We start from the raw sequence: 27,982 nt of genomic DNA, 5'->3' as shown, positions 1-27,982 counted from the left end.
AGTCGATCATACATCCTGATTATACAAACCCAAATGAGCTTAAAAATCAGTATAAAACTTCTTGAAATAAGGATAAGACGGACCCAAGACTTTCTGATACCAAAAAAATGTGATCCCCCTTCCCCCGTTTCACACACAGCTGGAGATTTTATGGGCTGATGTTCATCAGAAATTTAAATGTCAGTACAAACTGTCTTGGTCCTATTGCATTAAATCAATTTAATCGAAGAGAAACACGATTTGTGGGCAAAAGCCTCCGACAGTACCTTCCTTACAAGAGACCCGAGAGGTCTCATACGGCCCCCCGTGGTCACCGAAGGAAGAAGTACTCTTATTTAAAAGGTAATGAGGTGACCTTTTGTGCCACCAGACCCTTCCTGATAACTCACTCCCGACTGAAGTAACAGGGGTGCCGTCTGTCCCCGTGGTGGACTCGGGTCAGCCACAGGAAGCTGGGTCCGTCAGGACTTGGCCTCAGCTGCTAGGCCCCGAGCCCTGATTGCAGTTTTTTAAAACAAGTCTGGGAGGCGTGGAGATCAGCAGTCCTGGGCTAGGTGGCATTTCCACGAAGTCACCAGGGCCGCAGGCCACGCCATCTTTGGCTCTGCTGTTGCCTGTGACTGGTTTCCCTGGTTGCAGAGACCCCTGCCGTCACCTGTTTCTAAGCAGAAAGAGGAGGGCGGGGGCAGGAGAGGTGGCCCCGAAGCCCCACAAGGACCTGCTTGTGGCTGCACGCCCGCCCCCATCTGCGTAGGAGGCTGGAGAACCGGGAAGCAAAGGCACGTAGCTGGGCACGTTGCCTCCCTGAATAGCATTAGGGTTCTGTTGGCAAATAAGAGGGAGGGAGATGGTTGGGTCAGCAGCTCGCAGTCCTCTGCCCAGAGCCCCGTTTGTTTCCTGCCGCCCCAGCCAATGGCTGCTTGAGAAGGAAGAGCCGGTCCCTGGGCCGTGCAGGTGGGGATGCAGCCCTGCAGGGTCCCTCCTCTGTCCTCCTCTCCTTTCCGGCTTCGTAAGTTAGCCAGTCTAAACCTCATGTGCTACTGTTAGAAAATGGTGTCACCTACAACATGAGCGTCAGCATAAAAAGCTAAAGGTGACAAGGGTTTTTCTAACAAATACTCTCTTGCAGGTTGCGGAATCCCAGCTTTTACCAGGACAGAGGTTTCAGAATAAAGGTACGTTTTTATGACAACCTGGTCGCTTCTTTCCTTTACTGTTAGAGCCTCGATAAAGTAGTTGTCCTGGGGGTACTTGCTGACATTTTTAATTGTGGAAAAATACACGTGACATAGCATTTACCATCGTAACCATGTCTAAGTGTTCAGTTCATTAGCACAAAGCACCTTCACTGTGTTGTGAGCCATCACCTCCGTCCTCCAGAGCGGTTTCATCTTCCCAAACTGAAACTCTGTCCCCATTAAACACTGACTCCCACCCCTCCTCCTCCCACCCCTCCTCCTCCCACCCCTGGTTCCCACCCTTCTACTTTCTGTCTCTGTGATCTCGACTACTCTGAAGATCTCGCGTAAGTGGAATCAAACACGATTTGTCTTTTTGTGGCTGGCTTATTTCACTTAGCACAGTGTCTGCAGGGTTCATCCACATTGTAACATGTGTCAGAGCTTTCTTCCTTTTTGGGGCTGAGTAATATTCCGTTGTCAGTGTAGACCACGTTTTGTCGATCCCTTCCTTCGTCAGAGGGTGTTTGGATTGTTTCCTCCTTTTAGCTTTTGAGCATAGGTGCCTCATTTCTTAGACATAACGTTGGACACAATTGTGGTCGTAGGTCTGCATGCTTTGCAGTGACAAGCCCTGTCCCGGTGTGTGCAGTGCCTTGCTGACTGTGGACCACGCCAGCCCCGAGCCCCACTAGGAAGGAAACACGTGTCCGTTCCAGCTGCCCCTCCCCTCAGCACCTCATCTCATCCTTTGTGTTGTTGACGATTTGTTAAAATGTTTCCACAGATGGATTCTTAAAGGTCTTTGCTTGCGTTCTTGGTTTTTAGACCCCGAGGAGCAAGGAGACATCGTGGTTGCATTGTATCCCTACGATGGCATCCACCCAGACGACCTGTCCTTCAAGAAAGGAGAGAAGATGAAAGTCCTGGAGGAGTAAGTGCCCAGGCACACCGCGCCTGCTGCCCCCTCGCTTGGGCGCCGGGTCCTGCAGCCTGGGCCCCTCGCTTGGCCTCCGGCCCCTCTGTGGCGGCACCAGGCCTCCAGCCTCCTTGCTGCCCCGGGGGAGCAGGCAGAGGGATTCTCCTTGTATGCTTTGCTGTGGGCCCTTCCCAAGACTTTCCCCTTTGAAGACAGGTGCTGGTTTCTTTCCTCACCCATCTGTGCTGCCTTAAGAACTCTGAGTCCATGTGGAGTCTGCATGTTATTTTAGTGCCATTTTTATTTGGCTATTTTACTCAAAGTCAGACCACGTGGTTGGGTCCAGCTGGGTGTGACTCAGCAGGGTGCCTGGCTGAACCAGCGGTCATCTTGAGAAGGTCCCTGCTCAGCAGTTTTCACCCCTGTGAAGACGCTAGGACATCATTTCCTTGACTCCTCCGTGCTGACTCACAGCCTGTGTTCCCGCTCAGACCGCAGGGCTCAGGACCACGCTGAGAATAAGGAACTCCAGTGTCTTCATCCTAGCTTCCTTCCCTACCAATCTTGTATGTGTCGTCTCCTTGGCCTGCCAACCAGGGGACCCTTGGCTGTTCAGAGGAGGAACACCCTTATGAGTATAAGCTGTTGAGTGGCCGAGCGCAGCTATCAGTTCCTGGCTGGGCGTGAACGTGAGCCCGGTCCTGGCCTTGCCACTCGGGAGCCGTGTGCCCTTGGCAAACCACTTGAGCTCTATGCCTTGATGTCTTCTCTCCTGAACCAGGAGCGGCGGTACCCCCGTCATGGGGTTGATGTGAGGGCGGCATGGCGCTTATATACAGATGTGGCACAGACACGTAGAGGACCACAGCCTAGCGTCAGCCGCGCCTGTCCATGTCTTGCAGACGAGGCCCCCATCTGCGTGTGGGAATCTGCTGGGGACCATAGTTGAGGCTCTCGGGGACCTCTCCATCCCTCCCTCCCCAGCTCTGACCCCATGTCTCTTGCAGAAGATGAGAGCCTGGTGGCGAGGCCTGCCTGCTTGGGGTTATTTTACGGTTTTCTATTTCATTTTTCCATGGTGTCTGTCTATGGAAACTAAATGTTTTAGCAAAGGAGTTTATATTGTGGAAACTGTGGTCCTTAATTCCCTGATAGCCATTTCTGACCCCCTTGTTTGGCCGAAAGGAACCACAAGCATCTTCTCAGGTATCCCAGGGGAAGTTGCGAATGTTTTGCTACTGCAGGATGGAAACCATTTTCACCAACTCCTGTTTGGCAACTCTGACCACAGCGACCCACGCTTCAGCTGGGAGGCTGCTTCCCTTTGCTTCCGTCACTGAACATAGCTTTATTTCAGCAAGAGGAGGGTACCTTGTCCCTGGATTCTGGGGTTCCAGGGATCCTCCCCACCCTCCCTCACCCCCCAAAAACAAACACATGAAGACAGTTGCAATGTAGTTCTTGAGTCATTGGATACGAGCCCTTCTGGTGTGCGTTTCTGTTCCAGGCAAGGAGAATGGTGGAAAGCGAAGTCCCTTTCAACCAAGAGAGAGGGCTTCATCCCCAGCAACTACGTAGCCAAAGTCAACACCTTGGAAACGGAAGAGTGAGTCCCAGCCTGGTGTGGTCTGGGGAGGCCGTGTGTGTCGCGTTGGGTTTCTTGTCTCTTCTCCATCTTTGTCTTTCGCTGGATTGTAACACCTGTGAAATGTTCGCATGTCTTTTTAGGTGGTTTTTCAAGGATATAACCAGGAAAGATGCAGAAAGGCAGCTTCTGGCCCCGGGGAACAGTGCTGGAGCTTTTCTTATCAGAGAAAGTGAAACATTAAAAGGTAGGAAGTCACATAAGGCCTCTGATAAAACACTGTCTAGGAAATCACCCTTAGAAACCGTTCTAGAATTCCTCCCCCCTCCCAAAAAAAAAAGAGTTCCAGGCAGACGTGGTTTGACTGGGCTCCGCTTTATTAAGCTTCCCAGATACTGCATTTCTTTACAAATTGAACGTTTGTGACAGCACTGCATCAGAAAAGTCTATTGGTGCCATTTTTCCAACAGCCTTTGCTCACTTCATGTCTGTGTCACATTTTGGTAATTCTCATGCTATTTCACACTTTTTCATTATTACTGTATTTGTGATGATGACCCGTGATCAGCAATCTTTGATGTTACTACTGTGACTCACTGAAGGATCAGATGATGGTTAGCTATGTTTGGCAGTAAAGTGTTTTTCAATTAAAGTAAATACATTGTTTTTTAGACATAGACAGTTGTGCGCTCAATAGACTACAATATGGTGTAAACTTTTATATGCACCTGGAAACCAAAAACTTTGTGTGACTTACTTTATTAAGGTATTTGTTAAGATGGTCTGGAGCAGAATCCGCAATATCTCCGAGATATGCCTGTACTGTGTTCTGGTAGTGAACGTTTTATAGTTTGATATAACAAATAACAAACTCAGATGATTAGTTTTGCTGCTAAAAGTAACATAAAAGCGGGCATAATTATGGTCATTTTTTACTGTGCTTTATGTTTACTGAGCCTCTTACATTATTATTTAGAGTAAATCTTGAAATTTTAAGAGAAAGAAAAATCAGAATAACTTTCCAATTCAGTGAAATGAAAAAAAAAAAAAAACCCATCACAGAGAAGTGTTGGTAAGCTTCACGGCAAACAAAACGCTAGCTTTGTTTATCAAGTAGAATTTTTATAGGACTTTATGCACTATATACATGCTTAATTTATAGTTTGCGTATCTTTATGGCACAATGTGTACCATGGTGTGTGTAATCCCAATCTGATTTATAAAATATAAGGGTAATCTTTGCTTGCACTTCTTCCCTCACAGGCAGTTTCTCTCTGTCCGTCAGAGATTATGACCCCATGCACGGTGACGTTATTAAGCACTACAAAATTAGAAGTCTGGACAATGGGGGTTATTACATCTCCCCACGAATCACTTTTCCTTGTATCAGTGACATGATTAAGCATTACCAAAGTAAGTAAACATGCGAGGCTGGACAAGAAAAAGTACGTGTACTGTGATAAATACATGGTGTCACTTTTTTATATTAAAATTGCTTGTGTCCCGCGGCTTTACCGAATTCACTGACGAGCTCTGGTAGTTTTCTGGTGGCGTCTTCAGGGTTTTGTGTGTATAGGATGATGTCGTCTGCAGTGACAGTGACAGCTTTACTTCTTCTTTTCCAATTTGGATTCCTTTTATTTCTTTTTCTTGTCTGATTGCTGTGGCTAGAACTTCCAACACTATGCTGAATAAAATTTTTATGCATCATATTTCCTTTGGATAAAGTTGGAGGATCATATTCTAGAATTGGTTCTAAATTGATCTATAAGTATACATCCAAAGGCAGGTTTGATCTTTGTGAATAATTATCCCAGTCCTTCCTAGCTAGTTCGTGCTGTGTGACAGTTAATATCCCAAAATTACAAAGAGAAAAGTGAACATTATTTTCACATAGTGAATAGTTTTATAACGCATCTTTAAATATTTGGACTAGGAATGCAGCTTTGTAGATCTGTGTCCCAGTGTATAGACGTGTATGTGCGTGTAAAAGTAGTGCATACTCTCAGTAAAAGAAAACAGAAACAACAACAATAACAGCAAAATATTTGGAAGTATCTGGTCAGTGGTCCTCCGTCTCCAAGCTCTCCGGCCCTGCTAAGCTGAATTCGTGACCAGCCTTTTGGTTCATTCGCTGTGTGAGGTCAGTTGTGATGGGCAGCTGTTGTTACTGCTTAGTTCTTCAACCTGCTGGAAGGGAACACACATTATAAAATTTGCTTAGGACCTCAAATATGAAGGGTGCAGGGACCCCAGATTTTGCGGAGTCCCCACTCCTGCTCTGTTACCTCATCCACTATTCGTCTGGCCTGTGTGCTGAGTGCTTGCGGAAGCCTGGCCCTGTACTGGGACTGGGGACCCCTGGTGACATGACCACGTCCCCACCAATGTGCCCTGAAGAGCTTACGTGGGCTCAGTAATTAAAATCGTATTTTATTAAGTGTGACAACCTGTCGGCCTTTGTATTTCTGTTCATGTTGATGTTTTTATTTTTATAGATTAGCATTACTAATAAATAAAATCAAGTATGTCTTAAACTTGTCTTTCATTTAAGAATTTCAAAAGTCACAATTACACCGACGATAACCTTCATAAGCATTTTAGATTCGTAGACCTCAGCAAGTTGGAAATGATAAGACTAATAGTTCAGACTTCTCTACAGATGCTGGTAAAACACAAAGGGTGACTTTTTCCACCTTTCTTTTCTCTTTCAAATTAGAGCAATCAGATGGCTTGTGCAGAAGATTGGAGAAGGCCTGCATCAGTCCCAAACCACAGAAGCCATGGGACAAAGATGCCTGGGAGATCCCCCGGGAGTCCATTAAACTGGTGAAAAGGCTTGGCGCCGGGCAGTTCGGGGAAGTCTGGATGGGTGAGTGTGCGCCTCAGGAGCCAGGGTCCACTCTGGAGGCGGCGGCAACAAGGGCTCCAGCCAGTTTCTGTCAGTTTTCTCAGCCTGATGCTAAAGTTTTCTCAGAGGCATCGCTAGTTCTGTTTCTCTCTGTCCAGCTGGTACCAAGAACTAGCCTACAGAATCTACATGATGAGACGCTCCCCTTCCTTGTGACTTGGTTTCTCTTTAAGGAAGGATGTTTATAAGGAAGGGGGCGGTGGACGTTTATCCTGGTTGCTCGGCCTGCTCTTTGGTGATCCTCTCAGCACCAGATTCTCTGGATACACGTGATGAGGGCAGGAAATGGGCGTGCATCGCAGGGAAAGGTACACCTGGGCGAGGACCGTCCTTGCTAGTGGGTTTAATAGGAAACCTCAGATTTATTGCAGTTTCTCACCAAGGAAGTTTCTGAAGATGCTCAAAGTTCCACCATTAACGAGTCGTTGCTCCCTGTTAAGTATCACCTTCTCAGGCTGGCGAGAGGGCCACCGAAATTCTAGCGGTATCTTTCTCTGGGGCAATTCTTTCCGCCCCCCTGTCTTTTCTAAAGTTTTTATAGTGAATGTGAATTCCCTTTTCTTTTGTAATAAGAGAACTATTTTTCAGTGGATCGTGTTTTCTGCGCCAGCTTCGTGTCAGTGAGAGCAAACTTGATTTCTAAGGAGACGGGGCAGGCGGCTTTTAAAACCTGTCCCGCGCCAGCCCAGCAGAGATGAGACTCTTCAGCCTGCTGCCGCCACGCGGTCACTTCACGCCCAGGGGTCTGTGAAGGGGAGGGTTTTTTCCTTCTAAAATCTTGGGCCCCTGGGATCACAGCTTTGCCCGTTTTTCTCCTGTTGTCGCTGCTTTAGCCAAAGTATCGTTTAAATATGACTCAGCACGTAATTAATTCTGACTGCGCTGTGTCTTTGTGAACTTGTGAGCAGATTTCAGGCGACTCACAATTACACAAGTCACATTCTCCACGGGGGTCCGCGTGCGTCCCTGGCACTGTTTCCGGTCCGGTCAGCGGACGCACAGGCGTGAGTGCCCTCTCTGGCTGTGTCTCCGTCCACACTCTGCTGCCCAAACCCTCACAGCCTCCCTCTCCTTTCTCTGTCCACCCTGTTCTGTTTTATTGAAGTAACATTCATGTAATGTAAGATCAGTCATTTTAACGTGAACAGTTCGGTGGCATTTACTGCATTCATGTTCCTGTGCAACCATCGTCTCTATCCAGTTCCGGAATATTTCCATCACTCCGGGAGGAAACGCTGCACCTGTTAAGCAGACACTCCCTGCTCCCCTCTCCTGGCCCCTGGACACCGTTCTGTCTGGACACACTTTCCAGCTCTGTGAATGTGGTTCTCTAGGGACCTCATGTGTAAGTGGCATCATGCAGACATTTGTCCCTTTGTGTCTGGCTTGTCTCACTCCGCATAACATCCTCAAGGTTCACCCATGTTGCAGTGTGGGTCAGAATTTCTTCCTCTTCTGCAGGTGAACAGTATTCCATTGTGCGGCTGTACCACGGTTTACCTGTTCATCCATCGATGGACATTTGGGTTATTTCCACCTTCGGGCTATTGTGAATAAGGCTCCTTTGAGCATTCGTGTGGACAGATGTTTTCATTTCTCTTGGGTACAGACATCCTCGTAGGCATGGAATTGCTGGGTCACACGGTATTTCTGTTTAACTTTTCAAGGAACTGTCAAACTGTTCTCTGCTCGTTTTTTTAAAATTGCCACCTTTTCCTCCTGAGGTATTTTCATTTCTTTTTTAATATACTTTTTCCCAAATCCATAGAACAGAGACAGGAACAGTATAATAAGCGTTGCATAGCTCAGTGGTAGAGTGCGTGCTTAGCATGCACGAGGTCCTGGGTTCGATCCCCAGCACCTCCATTAAAGAAAAAATTGTATACCCTTCATTTAGAGTCACCAGTCCCATTTTGCTGTATTTACTTTCTCGTTTTCATACGTACACACACACAGCGTATTTTATTGTTGGTGTGGAACCACTTGCGAGTAAGTTGCAGGTGTGGTGACCCTTCACCCCTAAATACTTAGGCAGGTATCTCCTGAGAGCAGGGCCGCCGTCCACACACAGGGCTCACTGTCAGGAAGTTCCGCATTGATCCATCCCATCCAGTAGAGAATCTGCATCCGAATTGCCCCTCTTGTCCCTACGACGTCCCGCAGGCTGTTGGGACCACGTGGCTGCCTTCAGCTGACCTGTCTTTAGTCTCCTTGAATCTGGACCGGCATGTCTTCATCTTTCATGGCGGGTCAGTCGTTTTGTAGAACATCCCTCATTTGCATTTTCCGTAGTTCGCGGTGACTCGCTCAGGTCATGCCCGCGGGCACGAGTAGCCTCTGAGTACTAAGCAATGCTGTGTCTGCCCGCGCCCGTCCAGGGCACCGAGTGTTAGTCGGTCCCATTGTTGCCTATGTTCTGTTTGATTTGAAGGAGATCCACCAGATTTCTTTCTTATAAATGTTACTTTTCAATTCCCTGTTGTAGCTTATGAATAATCTGTGTGGAGATTCTTTAAAATTGTGTAAATATCCAAAAGCGGTTTCCCCAGATGGTTTCAGCACTCCCTGGGACTGGAATTCTCTGCCCTCTTAGAGGCCACGACTCCTCTAAAAGCTGCAGGTGTCTGTGCTCTGACCTCGCTCCCCAACACGCGTCTGCTCCAACCCCCTGGCTCACTCTGGGACCCGGGGACTCTGCCTTGCCTCCCTGGCCTCCCCTTTCCAGCCTTGTCTCTTCATTGAGCCTACTGGCAGGAAGATGCGGGTTCACAGTGACATCTCACTGTCCTCTGGGTCTCCAAGCCCACCTTGCCTCCCTGCATGTGTGTGAGGGGATGAGAGAGGAGGGGGAGGAGGAGAGAAAAGAATGTCCCAGCTACACCATCGAGGTACATTTTCATCCATTATCTCCCGCACTTGTCAGACAGTGCGGTTGTCACTATTTGATCAGAGAAGCAGCTTCCCGGAGTCATTCAAGGCAGTGGAGAAGCCAGCTGCTCCTGCCTTTCGGAGACCTGAACTCTCTCACTTGCTAAGTTATCTACAAGTTGATTTGACCTCCCTGCCCTCAGTTTCCTCATCAGTAAAATGGGCAAACAACTATGCCATCAGTTGCTGAAGGGAAGAATGAGATTATGTAGCTGAAGCGTTTCCCATGGAGTCTGGCTCTGTGCAGTCGATTTTTATTATTATTTTCATCTCACCATGTTTGACTGTAGTCACCGGAAGCTCCATTTCAGTGGGGGATTTTCCCCCAATTTTAATCATGAGTCCAAACTATAAATAATCCACTTAGACCTTCCTGTGGACATTTGTTGGCAAAGGAGTTGCATATCTGTCTTGCGGAGAAATTAGAGGAAGCTTCCTGGGCGTCCTTGTCTGCTCTAAAGCAGTAACCCTACCTGGAAAGTGGGGTGTGGAGCCCTGGTCCCACCTCCTAGTGGTCGGCTGAGAAGCCAGGGTAAAGGCATTGAACTGCGTGCTGTCTGCACCTGCTGGTCTGGGAGGTCACCGCTCTGAGGGAAAAGAGACTGTGATAGCCCGCTGTGTTTTCTTAATAGTTCCTTGAGGGCCCCTAGCAAGTAGATTGGTGACCTCTTTACCAGCCCCACGATGGTGGTGCCCCAGGTGCCATTTGCCCGCCCAGCCTGTCCAGTCCAAAGGAGCTGCGGGTGTGAGCTCGTGGGCGCTCAGGGAGAGGCAGCTGGGGTGCTGGGGCGGAGGGGACAGCCAGAAGAACTGCTGCTCAGCCTTGAGCCTCAGAGCCAGTTTCAGTGGCTCAACCCTGTGCTGAATTGTCACCTGGAGCTCAAGCACCTCGGTCCATCCTGGGACTGAGGAAACCTCTTTGCTTCCGGTTCCAGATACGCGACGTCCTCCTGCCCACCTCCACCCTTCCCCGGCCTTCCGCTGCGCCACGTGTGGGATGCTGACACTGATTTTCAACAATTTGTATTTACCGTGGCCCCAGGTTCTGCCCGGGAGAACCTGAGGCTTAGAGGAGAGGAGGATGGGACGTTGGAAAACATGCAGCTGGTCCATCCAGAGTGTCACTTCTTATTTAGAGTATTTGAAAGAGGGTGAAAATCTCGTACAAATTCATCATTTGTATAGATTTGTTGAGTGTGTGTGTGTGTGTGTGTGTGTGTTAAAATACATATAACGTAAAATTTACCACCTTCACCATTTTTAAATGTATAGTTCAGCTCTGGTGTAGATTTTTACATTGTAAAACCAATTTCCAGAACTTCCATCTTGCGGAACTGGGTCTCTAAACTGTGAACAACTCCCCTCCCCCCGCCCCCAGCCCCAGGTAACCACCATTCTACTGTCTTTCTCTATGAATGTGACTCCTCTAGGAATCTCAAATAAGTGAAATCATACCGTGTATGTCTTTGTGTGTGTGTGTGACTGGCTTGTTTCATTTCGCATGATGTCCTCCAGGCTCGTCCATGTGTCAGAATTTCCTTCCATTTTAAGGCTGAACGTTATTCCATTGAATGTGAACTACACAGTGTATAGATTACCGCATAGTGATTCATAAACAATGGATTTTGTTTATCCGTTCATCCACTGATGGACACTTGGGCAGCTTCCGCCTTTTGTCTGTTGTGAATGACACTGCCGTGAACATGCGCACACAGCGGTCTCTGAGACCTTGCTCCCAGTTCCTTTGGGTATATACCCAGGAGTGGAATTGCTGCATAATATGGCAGATCTGTGTTTAATTTCTTGAGGAACCTCCACACTGTCCTCCATAGTGGCCGCACCAGTTTACATTCCCACCAGCAGTGCATAAAGGCTCCAGTTTCTCCACATCACCAGCACTTCTCATTTTCTGGTGGGTTTTTTGTCTATAGTCACCATCCTACTGGATGTCAGGTAGTGTCTCATTGTGGTTTTGATTTGCGTTTCCTAATGGTTGGTAATGTGGAGCATCTTTTCATGCATTTATTGGCAATTTCTGTGTCTTCTTTGGAGAAATGTCTGTTCAAGTTCTTTGGTCATTTTTAAAATTAGGTCATTTGTTTGATTTGCTAATAATGTTTTAAAAGAGAGACAGCAGAAGCTCATCTGAAATGGGGGTTGTAATAGAACCTAGCTTTTAGGGGCGGTGTAGAAACTGAATGAGGTGGTACAGGTAAACACTTAATCCAGCTGACAGCATTTAAGAACTATTGTTATTATTAAATTTTTAATATTATTATAAAGATAGTCTGGTAAATTAGAGCAAAGACTTATGAAACAGAAGAGAGAAATTACCCGGGATTTCCCCACTCAGCATAAGCTGTGTCTTGTTTTTTTTTTTAATTAAACTTTTTATTTTGAGATCATTAAAGATTCACATGCAGTTGTCAGAAACAAAACAGAAATGAAAACGTGTGCTCACACACTTTTACACAGATGTTCATAAGAGCATTATTCACAATAGCCAAAGAATGTAAATAACCAAGATATCCATCAGCTGGTGAATGGATAAACAAAATGTGGTATATCCATGCAATGGAATATTACTTAGCAGTAAAAAGACACATGCTACAACATGGATGGCCCTTGAAACCACGATGATAAATGAAAGAAACCAGACACAAAGGACCATGTATGACATGACTCCATTTATGTGAAAAGGCTGGAATGGGCAGGTCTGTAGAGACGAAGTAGATGAGCGGTTGCCTCAGGTAGGGGGTTGGGAGGATGGGGTGTGACTGCTTGTTGGGTACGGAATTTCTTTGGGGGCCATGAAGAAGTTCAGTGGTGGATTGTGGTGCTGGTCCCACCAATCTGAAGATACAGAATCTGATGAATTGTGTACTATAAATGGGGAAATGATATGCTATCTGAATTATGCTTTAATAAAGCTATCACATATATAGAAGAGATAATACAGAGAAACCCTGTGTAGTCTTTATTCAGTTTCCCCCAACAGTAGCATCTTGCCAAACTATAGTGTAATATCACTGCTAGGATATTAATATTGACAGTTTTTTAATTTTGTTTTTAATTGTTTTGGCTACTTTATGTCATTTGAATTTCCATATAATTTAAAAAATTTTTTCCTTGGAGGGGAGGTAATTAGGTTTATTTATTTTTTGCTTTTTAGTGGAGTGCCAGGGACTGAACCCAGGGCCTCGTGCGTGCTACATACACAGTCTACCACTGAGCTGCATCCTCCCCCTATAGTTGTTTTTTCAGTTGTGCTTTTCTCCTTTTAGTTTTGTGTTAAAGACGGAAAAGAAGAAAGGGAGGGGAGGGAGGGAAGAAAGGAAAGAAAGAAGGAAGATAGCAAGGAAGGAAAATAAAGAGGAGAAAAGGAAAGAAGTAGGAGATTTTGCCCTGGGATCTTTTGTGGATATGGTTCTGTGATTTGGTGCCAGCCAGGGACCTCCTCCTTAGCTGTTGAAATCATGTCAATATGTCACATGCATCAAGCAGAGGAAGATGGGGAATCCAACTAGAAGAACAGTGATGGGTGATGTGCCACTGAACCAGGGGTCTAAGGATGCCCGCCTCCCCGTGTGTCTGGGGAATCCAACCAGAAGAACAGTGATGGGTGATGATGCCGCGAACCAGGGGTCTAAGGATGCCCCCCTCCCCGTGTGTCTGGACATCTCATCCTGACTGAGGACCAGGTGTATAGCCAGGTCTGCACAACGTCTCAAGGGATAAGTGGGCTAGCTTTTCTCATCGATAGAAAACGGACAACAAATTAGAAATTGTGTCCCTGTTAACCAAGCGAGAGAAGATTTTCACAAGCGTGAGAAATGGTTCTTTGACTACCAGTCGCATGTTGTGGTCTGGATTCTTTTGGCCTGAAGCACAGTGGACAAATACTAGGAAGTGGCCTGTTCGGGGGGAGCAGGGGGTTAGGGATAACAGAGAGGAGTGTCTCCCTCAAGCTGTTTCCTCTTGTCCCTGTGATCCTTTGGCATCTGGCTTGGTGACACGTTTTCCTCCACGGGTTGTTGGATTCCAAGGGAACTGACCCATCCGTGACGTGAGGGGATAATGTTTCCTGTTACCAGTCGGTCTCTAAAGAGACTTTGTCAAAGAAAGTAAACTTATTCTGAATTGATTTTGCGTGATAAATTTTCACTGGAGCCAACTGCACTGAGATTAACCACCAGCCGACTTTGAAAATCAAGTACACGCATCTTTTCTGTAAAACCACTCTCCATTTTGCGATAGTAAGTTAGGCACTTCTTAACAAGCCGGTCACAGCTGGAGTTGGACTTTCCTAAATTGTCACATCGGCTTTCTTTACCTGTGGCAGGGTGGCATCCCAGGAGGAATTACTTACCACCTTCAAAAGATTTTTTGAAAGATCACGTTTCCATCTGTAGTGCCAACCCCAGTCTCTGTGGCTGCGTTCGCTGAGCCTGCACACTGCTGGGGAATAGCTTGGTAAAGGACCAGTCGATCCTTAGCGCTGAATAAAAACCGTGCCTTTAACGCAAATGGAAACCTGCCCTGTTGTTCAAAAACCCCAGCCCTCGGGGACCATCGAACGGAAGCTGCTGCCATTCTGGCGCTGTGTGACACAGCTGTTTTATTCACTGTGATCTCCGGCTCCTTATCAGCATTTTAAATATCTTTAGCAGCTGCAGTATTTCCGGATCATTTTTTCCCCTACACTTGGAAAGCATTTTTTTTTCCTTCATCCTTTATCCATAATTTTATTTTATTTTACTGGGGATTGAACCCAGGACCTCGTGCATGCTAAGTACGCACTCTACCACTGAGCTATACCCTGCCCCCTCCCATAATTTTATGTTACGTGGAAGTCTCAGCAGGTCCCCAGGCTCTTATGATGACAGAAGGAGACTCATTTTGTTTCTTTCTCCTTTGTTGCTATGTACTGTAACAAGCGGACAGAAAAGTGCATACCACACCAAGTTACATAATTCAAGTTCACAGCTAATGACAGCATGAAAGCCTGTGTGGTGACTCCTGCGATCACACCCAGAAGCCCCCACCTACCCCTCCCCAACCATAACCCCACCTGCCCCGAAGGCAGCTGCTATTCTAACCTTTGTGACAATTTCCTGATGTCTCTTTGTAGTTCTCCTACCCTTGTATGTGGGGATGTGTGTGCGTCCCTACACAATGTAGGTTCATTTTGCTTGTTTCTGAACTCTATATAAATGAATCCTACCTGTTTCTCACTCTTTATCAATGGAGTTGGCATTGATGGTTTTGGCGGCTATGAACGATGCTGCTGTGAGCATCTCTGAGCTGCTTGGTGCAGGGGTATGTGAGTTCCTCTAGATGACCAGGAGTGGATTTGCTGGACCACAGGTGTATGAATCTTCAACTCTACTAAATGCTGCTAGCTTAGTTTCCAGGGCGCTTGTCTGGGCTAGACTCTCACCAGTGATGCACAAGGGGTCGCAGTGTTCCATTTCCTGACACCAGAGTGGTGCCTGGGTGGATGTGGTCCCCATGTTGGCACAGCCCATGGGGATGGTCACTCAAGATAATTGCACTTGCAAGGAGGCTGCTCTGTCAACATCCCTTGAGGATGCTTTTGAAGGCAGAAGCTTTACAACTGAATTTCAGTGATGCTCAGAAAAGAGCCCAGGAAAGGGCCTGCAGGAGCTGCCCCTGTTCCCCTGCCGAGGGGCTGGCGCTACCTGCACTCAAGATTGTCACACTTTGTAATCCTGGTCTTGCTGGATGCTGGTCTCTCCCTACGGGTTTACTTGCAGTTCCCTGATTACTAATAAGATCTCACAAGCATGTTAGTCATTACGATTTCTCCTTTCTAAAATGCCCATCCAAGCCTTTGCCTATCTTTCTACTTTTCTTATTGATTTGTAGGAATTCTTTATATATCCTGGACACTAGTACTTTGTCAGTTATATGTATCAAAGAGGGTGTTTTTGTTGTTGTTGTTGAAGTCTAGTTGATATACAATGTTAGTTTCTGGTGTATAGCACAGTGATTCAGTTATACATGTATATATTCTTTTTCATTATAGGTTATTACAAGATATTGAATGTAGTTCCCTGTGCTGTACAGTAGGTCCTTGTTATTTATCTATTTTACATATAGTAGTTTGTATCTGTTAATCCCAAACTCCTAATTTATCCTTCCCCCTGCCTTCCCCTTTGGTAACCTTAAGTTTGTTTTCTATGTCTGTAAGTCTGTTTCTGGTTTGTAGATAAATTCATTTGTATCAATTTTTTTAGATTCCACATATAAGTGATACCATATGCTGTTTTTCTCTCTCTGTCTGAGTTACTTCACTTATCTGATAATCTCTAGGTCCATCCATGTTGCTGCAAATGGCATTATTTCATTCTTTTTCATGTCTGAGAAATATTCCATTTTATATATATTTATATATCTTTATCCATTCATCTTTTTTTAGGATTTTTTAACATTTTTTATTGATTTATAATCATTTTACAATGTTGTGTCCAATTCCAGTGTAGAGCACAACTTTTCAATCATACATGAATATATACATATTCATTGTCACATTTTTTTCTCTGTGAGCTACCATAAGATCTTGTATATATTTCCCTGTGCTATACAGTATAATCTTGTTTATCTATTCTACAATTTTGAAATCCCAGTCTATCTCTTCCCACCCCCTGCCCCCTTGGCAACCACAAGTTTGTATTCTATGTCTGTGAGTCTATTTCTGTTTTGTACTTATGCTTTGTTTGTTTTTTTGTTTTGTTTTGTGTTTTTTTTTTTTTTAGATTCCACACATGAGCAATCTCATACGGTATTTTTCTTTCTCTTTCTGGCTTACTTCACTTAGAATGACATTCTCCAGGAGCATCCATGTTGCTGAAAATGGCGTTATGGTGTCGGTTTTTATGGCTGATCCATTCATCTTCTTTATCCAGTCATCTGTCAGTGGACATTTAGGTTGTTTCCATGTTTGGCTACTGTAGATAGTGCTGCTATGAACATTGGGGTGCATGTGTCTTTTTGAATTAGAGTTTTCTCCAGATACATGCCCAGGAGTGGGGTTGCTGGATCATATGGTAACTCTATTTTTAATGTTAAGGAACCTCCATACTGTCCTCTGTAGTGGCTGCAGCCATTTACATTCCCACAGTGCAGGAGGGTTCCCTTTTCTCCAGAGAAGATGTATTTTCTTGTTACATCTTGCTATGTGCTGCCATGGGTACATTTCTGAACTTTTAAATAAATTTACAATGGAAACTTCTTGAGTCAGATAATATTAAAGGACTTTTGTTGGTGGAATTTACCTTAAATTTACTTTTAAGAGGCATAGGAAAGATCCTATTGTTTGTAATTGCGCACTTAGATGGAAAATCAGTTTAATATATTCTTGATTCCATTGTTTCAGGTAGGTTGTGGCTTTTGAAAATGACCTAGGGCAGTGTTTTGTAAGCTTTCCATTACTGTCTTAGCCATATGTTGTAACAGTTACTTTATTTTATGTACCTCATTCTTCATTTTTCTGTAGGACACTGCTACTAGGTACAAATCAAAGGGGAATATAAAAGGAAAAATTTTAGCTGAAAAATCAGTATTAAGGATCAGAAGAAAAATTAAGTTGCTTGTTAGCTGTATACTAACACTTTTTCTTGCTCATTTGAAAGTGTAGAAGTAGAAACATACTCCCTTTTCTTTGTAAAAATAATTCCTTTTGGAACCCTCCTACACTGCTGAATGGATACAGAAGTTGTGGCATATATATACATACATATATATGTATGTATGTAGTGGAATATTACTCAGCTATTAAAAAGAATGAAATAATGCCCTCTGCAGCAACAAGGATGGACCTAGAGATTATCATACTAAGTCTGACAGAGAAAGACAAATATTATATGATGTCACTTTTATATGGAATCAAAAAAAAATACAAATTATATTTACAAACTAGAAACAGACCCATGGACATAGAAAACAAACTGTGGTTACCAGGAGGAAAGGTGACAGGAAGGATAGATTAGGAGTTTGCGATTAATAGATGCACATTACTGTATATAAAATAGACAAACAACAAGGACATATTATAGAGCACAGGGAACTATATTCAATTTCTTGCAATGAGCCGTAATGGAAAAGAAACTAAAAATACATATGTCTGTATGTGTCTAACTGAATCGCTTTGCTGTACACCTGAAACTAACATTGTAAATCAACTACACTACAATAAAAAATAAGAAAAAAAATTCCTTTTGTAAAAAAAAGATACATACTTATTCACAAATTTAATCAAAAGAGAAAGGAACAAAAGAAAGTAAAAGCGGCCCAGATCCTGCCACCCGAGAGCATCATTCTCAGTTTCCCTGAGTATATGCTGTGCGTAGCAGGTAACATGTGACCTGGAGAAGGGACTGAACACGTTCACATCACCATTTCTTAGACTGTGTGTTTCTTGGGGCAGGTGCTGCCGAGCTGTAACACACCAGGTCGAGGTAGCCAGCAGGGTGACTCGCGGTGGTGACCGGCTGCCACTCCCTCCTCACCTGCTTCTGCACTCGCTAGAGAACTGTGGAAACAGAAAGGAAAGGAAAGGGGCGTGTGATTTTTCTGTAGTTCTGCTTTGCAAACCACTGAGAAAAGGCTTTCCCAGGAGAAAATCAAGCTCAAACTTCCCAGAAAAGCGGTGCCTTGGGGGAACTGCATTAAGGGGGCAGTATTTCCCCAGGTGCGATTCCGTGGGGCTTGAAAAGGTACATGAAGAAGTCTTCTGTGGTCAAGGAAGCATGGGAAATGCTGAGGTTGACCGAGTGGGACAGGCATCTTCACTGACGGGCTCTCTGTGCTTCTGCAGTGTCTCCGGGGTGGCGCGGGCGCCGTGGGCAGTGGTCCCCGGCAGGTTCAGCCCTGAGCCCTTCCTTCCCCCAGCATCACCCGCATCCACGTCTCTTAGAAAACTTTGGAGAATGCTTATTTGATCCTAGAGTATTGTTTGTACGTCAAAGTTAGAGTAAATAATTTTTTTCAAGTGCAAAGTTTCTTTTCTGATTATAGAATAGTATGTAATCATAATCACCAAGGTAGGGTGATCAAAATTAAAATCACTCATAATTGCACGACTGGAGATAGCTGGTGCCCTGTGTATTTTAGTGTGTTTTCTTCCAGATCATTGTCAGTGTGTGCGGGTGTGTAAGAGTATGTAGAATTATGGTGTGGGGTGGTTTTTTTTTTTTTTTTGGTCTTGGGTAAAGAACATTTTATTAATTAGAGGAAATCTAACTAATTAGAGAAAATGGTGGAGTGCATATGGGATTTTACTATTGTTTTATTTAAAAAACCTTTTGATTTTAGAATAATTTTAGGTTTGGGGGGAAGAGCATACACCCTTTACTCAGCCCCCCTTAATGTCACATATACAGAGTTTTAGATACTGTTGAACATTCTAGAGAGTTTAGAAGTTTTTTCTACCTATAACTAAATTTTCCTCAAACTCTGCAGGATGTTTTTGGTGTTTTGGTTTGATAAAGCGTGGCCTCTTTTCTTTTCCCTTCCTAGGTTACTACAACAATAGTACCAAGGTGGCCGTAAAAACCTTGAAACCAGGCACTATGTCTGTGCAGGCTTTCCTGGAGGAAGCAAACCTCATGAAGACCCTGCAGCACGACAAACTGGTGCGGCTGTACGCCGTGGTCACCAAGGAGGAGCCCATCTACATCATCACCGAGTACATGGCCAAGGGTGAGCCCCCGCCCCACCCGCCCCCATCACCGAGTACATGGCCGAGGGTGAGCCCCCCGCCCCACCCGCCCCAGGCTTGCAAAGGAAGACCTCTAATGTCCAGAGAATACTCAAATTAAAAATTATATTCATGTTTAGAATACAATGACTATAAATTATATTTATATTTAAATTATAAATCGTAAACCAGCATGCTCACCACCCCAAAAAAATCAGAAAATACAGGAACACTAAGCATTTTCACAAACCACCTCATTGGACGGCATCTGTTGTCAAAGTGATGTATCCTCGTCCTCGTTTCTCTGCACTTGTCTCCATTTACACACAGAACAGCCCCGAGAGTAGTACCCCACACCTAGTAGGCCCCCAGTAAATGGTCGTCAAATAAATAAATATGCATTTCAAATAAGGTATTATTGTAATGTGTTCAAAATGTGAGTTCTCAGCATTCCACAGCCAGTTCATTTTCCGCTTAGCACTATCTAAGTGTTCAGGGTGTGACTGAGAAATGTTCATAATTTAAAAACTTGTCAAGGTGGAATTCCCGTGTAATCACAGAGTCACTGAAGAAGAGGTTTTAAGCAACATTTGTGGTCACCTTCAGATGAAGGAGTTTGACTCACCGTCCTTCTCCCTTCGGGTCGGTAGAGATACTAACAAACCACCTCATGACTTCTAGAGAATCAGAATTTTCAGAAGGAATGAAGGAAGGAAAGAATCATAAGCCGTAGCCCAGATTTAGTAATCATCTCATGCAGAATGGAGAGTAGTGTGATGTCATAGCTGAATAGGTTAGAAAGAGGATTATTACATTTTCTTATTTAATATGTTACTATTTCAGAATATTAATCACTCAGAGTTCTTCCAAACAAGGACATTGTTAAAAAAAAAAAAAAAAAGCCGCATCATTTAGGTTGTTTTAGCCCAGAAACCAGACTCAGGACCAGACGCTGAAGCAGGAATTCCATAAATATTTCTTGGATTAATTAACTAATGGTATTCTTTTTTTAATAATTTAATTTTATTTATTTTATTATTTTCTGATGGAAGCACTGGGGATTGAACCCAGGACCTTGTGTGTGCTAAGCATGCACTGTACCACTGAGCTATTACCTGTCCCCCACTAATAGTGTTCTTAATCACAAAGGATCACTTGAATTTTGTTTGGAATTTTCTCTTGTGTGTTTGAACTGCACTAACGCGCTCTTACTCTACCAACAGGCAGTTTGCTGGATTTCCTGAAGAGCGATGAGGGGGGCAAAGTGCTGCTTCCGAAGCTGATCGACTTCTCTGCTCAGGTGACGTATGAAAACGCCGGCCTGGGGTCAGGTTGCAAACCTCCCTGCTTCTGACTCAGGGTGACATTGTCTGGGGAGAAGGCGTTGGCGCTGAGGGTTTCCCAGTGGTGGTGGCGACAGAAAGGCCTTCCAAAGGACGTGTCCTTGGAGGCAGTGATGGGGGCTTCACTTGGAGCGAGTGTGCCCATGGCGAGGTTTGACCCGGGTGCCTTCGTCTCTGACCCAGGTCCGCCTCCTTAGACTTGTATCCATTTCCGCACAAGAGGTAAGAAACAGCGCCCCTGAACCAATCACTGTGCACTGCGTTTTGGAGGAGCAGTTCCACGCGGTGTAGGCATAGCATCTTTTTTTTCATTCTTCTTTTTTTAATGAAGTGTAGTCGATTTACAATGTTAGTTTCAGGTGTACAGCAAAATGATTCAGTCATACACATACCTACACATAGATTTTTTCAGATTGTCTTCCATCACAGCTCATTACAAGAAGTTGAGTATAGTTCCCTGTGCTCTACGGGAGGTCCTTGTTGTGTCTCTATTTTATATATAGTAATGAAGCCCAGCACCTTCTAAGTGATGCGCGTGTGCAGCTGAGTTCCTGATCTAAAGTACTGACGCTTTAAGCCCTCGGTGTTCCTGAAAACAGAGAACTGTCTTCCTTCCCTGCTCTGTCCCGCTTTCACTCCTCCTTGTTGGGTGTGTCTTTGGGATTCTGGGAAACATTCATTCATAGCATTTGTTGCCAATGTGTTTACTTTGGAATCGTGTTCTCTGAAGTGTACTTCACAGGAGAGGGAAGTTATCCGGAAACCCAGGACCGTGCCTGGGGTCCCAAGGAAATGCTCACGTGAAGGGTGCCCCGCTACTGACGTTCAGTGGTTTCATTGTGTCCCTTAGTCAGTCACGTTCGGCTCCTTGCTTGTTTCTCAGTATGGGTCACGGGTGGTTTCTGTTGGGAAGGCTTTGATAGCCCAAAGTAGCACAGGAGATTTCTGGAAGTTCTGGAACAGGCAGGTCTTAATGGTCCTCGTTCCTTACCCATTCCTTCCTCAGACCGTCTTTTAAAAGTTGGGGAATTGGTAAGTCCTTCCCAGGAAGATGAGGCCAAAGGAATGATTTAGCCCACAGGTGGAGCGCGTGGAGGAAGCAGGGATAGAACCCGCGCTGTGCAGGAGAGTGTGTGGGCGGAACTGGAGTCCAGCGCCCTGGACCGGGTCTGCCCCGCGGCCCTGCCGCTCGGTGGCCACGCCACTGTCAGCAGGGCCTTCGCCTCCGTGGGTTAGTTTTCTCTCCTGTCAACTGGGAATGGTCCTTGCTGCTTCAAGGAAGCTGTTGTGGGGATTAAGTCACACGAGCTGGCGTGGACACGGCACTTCAGAGGCTGCTGCTGGACGCCTGGGAAAACTTGGGGACGACGGCCCCCGTCATTGCAGTAAAGGTGCAACATCTAGTTTCAGTGCATGGAGTGCTGAGCGTCTGCGGGAGGGCCACCAGGTCAGCAGCACCCACGAAGTCCCTAAGCAGCACAAAACTCACCGTCTTTACAAGAGAATTCCATCTCCTTTTGGCTCCATCTTTGTTCAGGGAGCAAACCTCACCCCGACCCTTCCCCAGCCCATCCCTCAAGGGGGCGCTCGTGAGACCTCCTGCTGCCCCTTAATTATCCCGTTTCATCTGCTGGTGGCTTTTCTTATTAAACTACTGACAACATGAGGAGGGGCCTGAACCTTGGCAACAAGGGTGGGGCCTTGACGCCTCCGCCTCAGCCCAAGACCGCTTACCTCACACATCCTCCCCGCTAACCACACCCGCTGCCCGTCCCACTGCGACGCCATCCCTTCCCTCGGGTGCTACCCCGCGCGCCTCCTCCGGGTACCTTTCTGAAATGATCTCCAGACAAAGAAAGGCATCTCTGGATGTTTTTCTCCTTTTCCTCCCCATCGTGCGCCAGTGGCTAACGTTGCCGCTTTCCCGCAGTGAATGACTCCGGATGGTGAATACTAACAAAGCCGGCCCGAGGCGGTAGAGGGCAATTTGGTGCCTGATAGTCCAGGCTTTCCCACGCTTCTCCTGCTCGTGACCGTGACAGTGGAAACGGGAAAGCAGCAGAACTGTGTGGGTCCTGGTGGTATTTGAAGTCGAACAATGAGTAGTCTGTGCAACGTGTTTACACTTTCTTCCTTTCACTGGCATCGGCGGTAGCATCAGAGATTCGGGAACTTGAGTGTTCACAAGAGGACATAGTTAAACTCAGCAGTTTTTTGCAGTGGGAGACAGATTAGAAATAAACCCGTTTACTTACTCGCAGCCCCGGAAGAGTAGGGACGTGGTGGGGGAGGTGTGAGGGGCAGCCTTGGGACTTTTCCCAGGCTCTCACATGGCCTCTTCTTCCCTCTCCTTACCACTGACCCCCTGCCCTCCCCTCCACTTCCCCCTCCCGATTCTCCCAGTGCCAGTCGAGACAGGAAGTGGGTGAGGGCACGTGATGGCCTCTCGGTTCATGTGGGGGCTTCATTTCATCACTTCCTGTCTCAGGATGAGTTAGTCCTAAAAGGCTCTTTGGAGCCCAAGTGTGAGCCTCACTCCCCAGCCCATCTCTTAGCACCCCCCCCCACCGCCCCACCGCCTTCCTCCCCTTTTAATGGAGAATGAGGCTGTCAGCTCTGTGCGGTGCTTTTCTTCTTGTGTTAAATGAAGCCATTTGTGCTTTTTGTGCTGAAATAGGAAAGTGACCTCTTTGCAAAGGAAGTTGGATACTTTCAAAGCAGAGTGACTTGGCCTGATTCCCTTCCAGCCTTTGCCTCATGTGAGAGAAGAAAAGTGAACTTGGAGGAGGAAGGGGTGAAATCTGTGGGAATTTCCTTCAGCAGAAGCGGAAATAGAATTGTAGACTTGACAAATGGAGAAGAGAAAGAAGTGGGGAAGTCACAGTTGCATTGTGGAGGTCAGAGGAATCATCCTGTAATTCAGGTCAAGGGAACCAAAGCCTTTTTCAGTCTTTGGAGGCTGCGTCCCTCAAGTGCAAAAGGGACCGAAAAATGAAATGGACATTTACGTGTGGGTAAAACTGCCGTGGAAAACGGGGAAGACAAAGGTGTTATAATAATCTTGGCAACAAGTGCATTTCTTTCGCCCCTTCTAGCTGATAAAGCACTTCGGTCTCCATCATTTAAGTTGAGCCCAATGACCTTGGGTGCATTTATATTGTTATTTAATGCTTTTTACAAATGAGGAGGTGACCTGGGACCTGTCCAAGGTTACAGACCAGTGGGGAGAGTTGCTGGGCTCCACCCTGGGTCTTCTGACTCCAGGTAACTGGTTCTTTCCCCTGTACCCCACAGTCATCCCATGATCACAGTTGCCCTGCAATCATTTCACACCCAACACTATGCTGATAGCATTTCCCTCTTTTGTGATTATGATTATCAGAATTAATGATATATTTTGTGTGGTTTTTTTCCAAAAACATTCTCTGTTGCCAAGATGTAGATCTTTCCATCACACAGTGATTATATTTTGCCCCCTAGTGTTGAAGTTTAAGCCACATTTAATTGGAAATTGGAAAAATAAGGCTGGTAGGAAACCTCAGTCTGTGGTCATTTGATGATCAGCCTGTTTAGTAGGAAGGCCTTTGGCTGAGAAAATGTCATATAGACTAGGGCTCCCTTATAATAACTCTCAGTTGGAACCCACCAGTCTGTTGGAGGTAAATGGGATCTGAGGTGTCTGGAGCTGGCTGTTCTGCTGAAGTTTCTAGAGTATTTGCCACTACCATCAGACATGGGTCTCATTCTGTCTCCCTGTAAAGAATCTAAAAGACAAGCCAGGGCCTCGTTGTCCAGCTCAAGGCGCTCCTCCACATCCCACTCCCCAAAACATCAGGGTGAAGCAAGTACTTTATTTTTCAAAAGCTTTATTAACATTAACCCTTCAGTGATGGTGTCATCGCATTTAATTTACCTAAACTGGAAGGAGAATTACATCAAGATTTTGAGTCAGAGGCAGCGACGAGTGGAAACCTCAGGGGACAGACTTGATTTGCATTTCATCCTGGAGGCCAGGTCCCCTCCCCACTTCGTATTTAATCTCAGCTCTTCACGCATGACCGCGTTCCCAGTTCTTCTTTGAAGCCCAAGAGCCTCCTCCAGAGGGAAACGGCCAGCACTGCAGAGACAGTTAATTCCACAAAATCATCTGAGCTGGGTACCACCCTGGCTGAAAAGGTCACATGGCCATCAGGATATGAGGTCCCCAGTGCGCATCATGGGGGAACCACAGCTTGGAAGCCTTCCCCAATATAAAATATCTTACAGACATAGTGTTTTCTCTTTCTCCAGAATATGAGAAACATCAGTGTCATTTTGTGAATGGAGCTATTGATGATGTTAATGGTGGGGAAAGCATTAAGCCAGGAGTCAGAAAACCTGGACCAGCCTGGGGAAAATCATCCTGTAGACCCTGTGTCCTCATCTGTGAAAGGAGGGGCCACAGGTTAGCTTTCCCATAGCCTTGGCGCTACTGTTCCGTGACCTCGAAAATCTCCTCCTACTTAGAGTATCTACGTGAATTATCACCCCAGAGTTACAATTAATGCTTTTAAGTGTATCCAGATGAAGGGGTATAAGACTTTGACATTGCTCTTCATAAGGGGAAATGAATGCATCACATACATGTAGTACCCAGTGTCAGGCATGTAAACGCGCTGTTATCTTCCTGGAACAGTGAATTTTGTCTGAGGCTTAAAGTTCAGCCCTGAAAACTTACAAAATGGACAAATGAAAGCAGAGTTACTGGCAGAATTGCAAAACTGGATCATATGCAGTTTCCTTCTGAAAAATTTGAAAGAATAGGAAACTGTCATTTAAAAATAGTGTAAAACAGGAACTCTTTTTTTTTTTGGCTGTTGGGCGGTGGGGGTGTTTAAATGTTTAAGCAGAGGAACCATGACTGGTTGTTTAACAGCAAATAAAGAGGAAGTTCTTCTTGTTTTAATTTTTGTTTTTGTTTTTGTTTTGGGGGGGGAGCAATTACATTCATTTGCTTATTCATTCATTCATCTATTTTTTTTAATTATTTATTTTTCAACAGAGGGACTGGGGATTGAACCCAGGACCTCATGCATGCTAAGCACGCACTCTACTACTGAGCTATCCCCCTTCTTGTTTTAATTTTGATTGGAAAACTTTCTAGCACCAGTAAGAAGCTTTCAGCTCATGGAGGCGGCTGCTGGGACTTAGGGTTTGCGTGCCAGCCCTGCCCCTTTTCTGGGTATGATTTTTTTCCAGGGGCGGCCACTTCTGGTCAGCATTACTGTAAGTCACAAAGTAACTTCCTCTTCAGATACCCATCAGGGAACCTGCAAGGCGAGAATCTAATTGAAGCAGTGTAGGAGCGGGCAGGGCTCATCACCAGCGGCTCAGAGCTCACAGTGGACGTGGACACGCTTGAAGGGGACTGCAGAGCGTCAGCCCAACTGATCTTTGTCTTGAGCTCGCAGTTCGCTTGCCCTGTGTGTCCACCCGCTCTTGGTGTGCCCCTTCGTCCCCCACCCCTGCCACGTGTGCTGAGCACAACCAGGCACGTGCCAGGGGTGGGAGGAGGCAGATGCATCCGCCTCAAGGTGCTTACGGCCTGGTGTGGGAGGCAGAAAAGTAACAGGCGGGCCGGGGTCGGCACGCTGGGGACCAGGCAAGGGCTGTGTGGGACGGGCGCCCCAGGCTGTCTTCAGAGGAGGCAGGGTGGAACCCAGTGGGGCAGGGAGCAGCGAGAGGGGAGGCTTCCTGGAGGAGGCAACACTGAGAGGCAAGGCTAGCCCTGCTAGCTGGGGCGGGGGGGTGGAGGTAGGGAGGAGTCTGGCTGAGTGGACTTGGTCCATAAGGGCAGAAAAAAGGGGTGTGGGGGATTTACAGGTGGGGTGTGTTGAGAAAGTGGGAGCAGGGACACTGAGAGCTAGACGTGGACGTTAAGGAAAATTGGAGGTATTGTCAACGCCTGAGTTATGCAGGAGGCGCAAACTCCTGTAGATAACGGAAAAATGTATTTGAGAAAAGCAGAAAGGTGGTTATACTCAGCCAGCGGTCTCTCGAGAGTTACGGTTTTATGCTTTTGTGTTTATTTACCTCTGAGGACTCTGCAGGTGCTGTTTGTATTTACTGCGACACGCGCTTGTGTCTCCAGCCCACCTCTGCAGGAACCACAGGGACGCTGCGCTCCTCTGCGCCTAGGATTCTGTTTTGTCCCTGTTTTTTGTTGTCATTTGGTTTGTTTTGTTTTCTAAACCCAAGACTAGGAAAGGTGGGTGGAAGAGGGAGGGGATGTCTGTGTTCCAGTCCCAGCTCCCTTTTTAAAGGGGGCACCCTGACATGGACAGGGGTCATCCTGAAGTGTTTCCATCAGAGTTAGATGTCTCAGCACCCGGCCCCCGAAACCTAAGAGCAGCTTGGTCTGGGGGCCTGAAACCTGAGGGAGTTTGTGCTGAGTCTGGGAGTTATGCCTCCCCCCAGTGGCTTCTTGGTGCTCCGCGGGAGGCAGGTGTGAGAGCCTGGCCGTGAACCTGGGGCGGGTTGCTTGGTGGCAGTTTGCTCCTTCAAGGCGACGATCTAAGCAGGAAGGAGTATGATGAGCTCTGTACGTGGGACGTCGCCCTGGGCAGTGTGCCCATGTGTTGAGGAGGGAGAGGGGCTGGAGGTCGTGGTCCCAGCAGAGGGAGCAGCCACATCACGGGCTGCAGAAGCAGGAAGCCAACCGGACACCCGATGTCTGGGCGGGCAGCTGAGCTGTTGGCCCTGTAAGCACCGGGTTTGCAGGGAGCCAGGCATTGACCAAGGGAAATAGATTTTGCTGTGTGGGTTGAAGTGTCGTAGGACGCCCGGGGCGAGAGGTCCGAGGTGGTCACGTGCTTGAGTGCAGGGTCCGGGGTTTGGAAGCGGGCGTGAGCTGGAGGGAGTTCTAGGTGCTGCTCTGTGGATGGTCCCTTTGCAGGGGGAGCGGTTGACAAGGTCCCTAAGGGGATGTGGGGGCACAGAGCCCCCCAGAAGAGGGCCAAAGGGGACAGGTGGGAGGCCAGCCTGGGGACGAGGGACGTGGTCCTCAAGGAGGAGGCAGGGCTGATTGGAACGGAGAAACTTGCTCTGGATTTTGCAACAAGAACTCCCTGGGAGAACTTGGCTGGACGGTTTCCAGCCATGATTTAGGTGGAAGCCAGGCGCTGGGCCCATCCCTGCTCCAGGCTCCCCTCCTCTGCTCCGCAACCCTGGTATCCTGTCCTGTCTCCAGAGCCCGCTCTCCAAACCCGGCTCCTCTTCCTCCTCCATCCCCTCCTCGGCCTTCTCCCTCCCCCCAACCACCATGTTCCTACCCCCAACCCCACCCCCAGCCACACTCTGGCGACAACTGATTTCTGTTATTATTTGAATGAAATTGCTTGGTCCTTATTTTTTTTTAC

General features: G+C 46.5%; 1 protein-coding gene across 6 annotated transcripts in view; it reads left to right on the top strand.

Annotated features, from left to right (window-relative positions):
* The window catches only part of LYN (LYN proto-oncogene, Src family tyrosine kinase), a 105,756-nt gene that overhangs the window by 51,995 nt on the left and 25,779 nt on the right, over positions 1–27,982 (top strand). For all 6 annotated transcript variants that reach the window (XM_032470296.1, XM_032470300.1, XM_032470299.1 and 3 more), the window contains 8 exons: positions 1,130–1,175; positions 2,007–2,112; positions 3,605–3,703; positions 3,826–3,929; positions 4,946–5,095; positions 6,402–6,554; positions 19,062–19,244; positions 20,466–20,542. In XM_032470296.1, coding sequence (XP_032326187.1) covers positions 1,130–1,175; positions 2,007–2,112; positions 3,605–3,703; positions 3,826–3,929; positions 4,946–5,095; positions 6,402–6,554; positions 19,062–19,244; positions 20,466–20,542 — 918 coding nt within the window. The remainder of the gene's footprint in view (positions 1–1,129; positions 1,176–2,006; positions 2,113–3,604; positions 3,704–3,825; positions 3,930–4,945; positions 5,096–6,401; positions 6,555–19,061; positions 19,245–20,465; positions 20,543–27,982) is intronic.

This window comes from Camelus ferus, chromosome 29 (assembly GCF_009834535.1).
Source record: "Camelus ferus isolate YT-003-E chromosome 29, BCGSAC_Cfer_1.0, whole genome shotgun sequence".
Taxonomy (NCBI): Eukaryota; Metazoa; Chordata; class Mammalia; order Artiodactyla; family Camelidae; genus Camelus; species Camelus ferus.
Note: the sequence above shows the minus strand (reverse complement) of the source record. Positions and strands in the feature narration are given on the sequence as shown.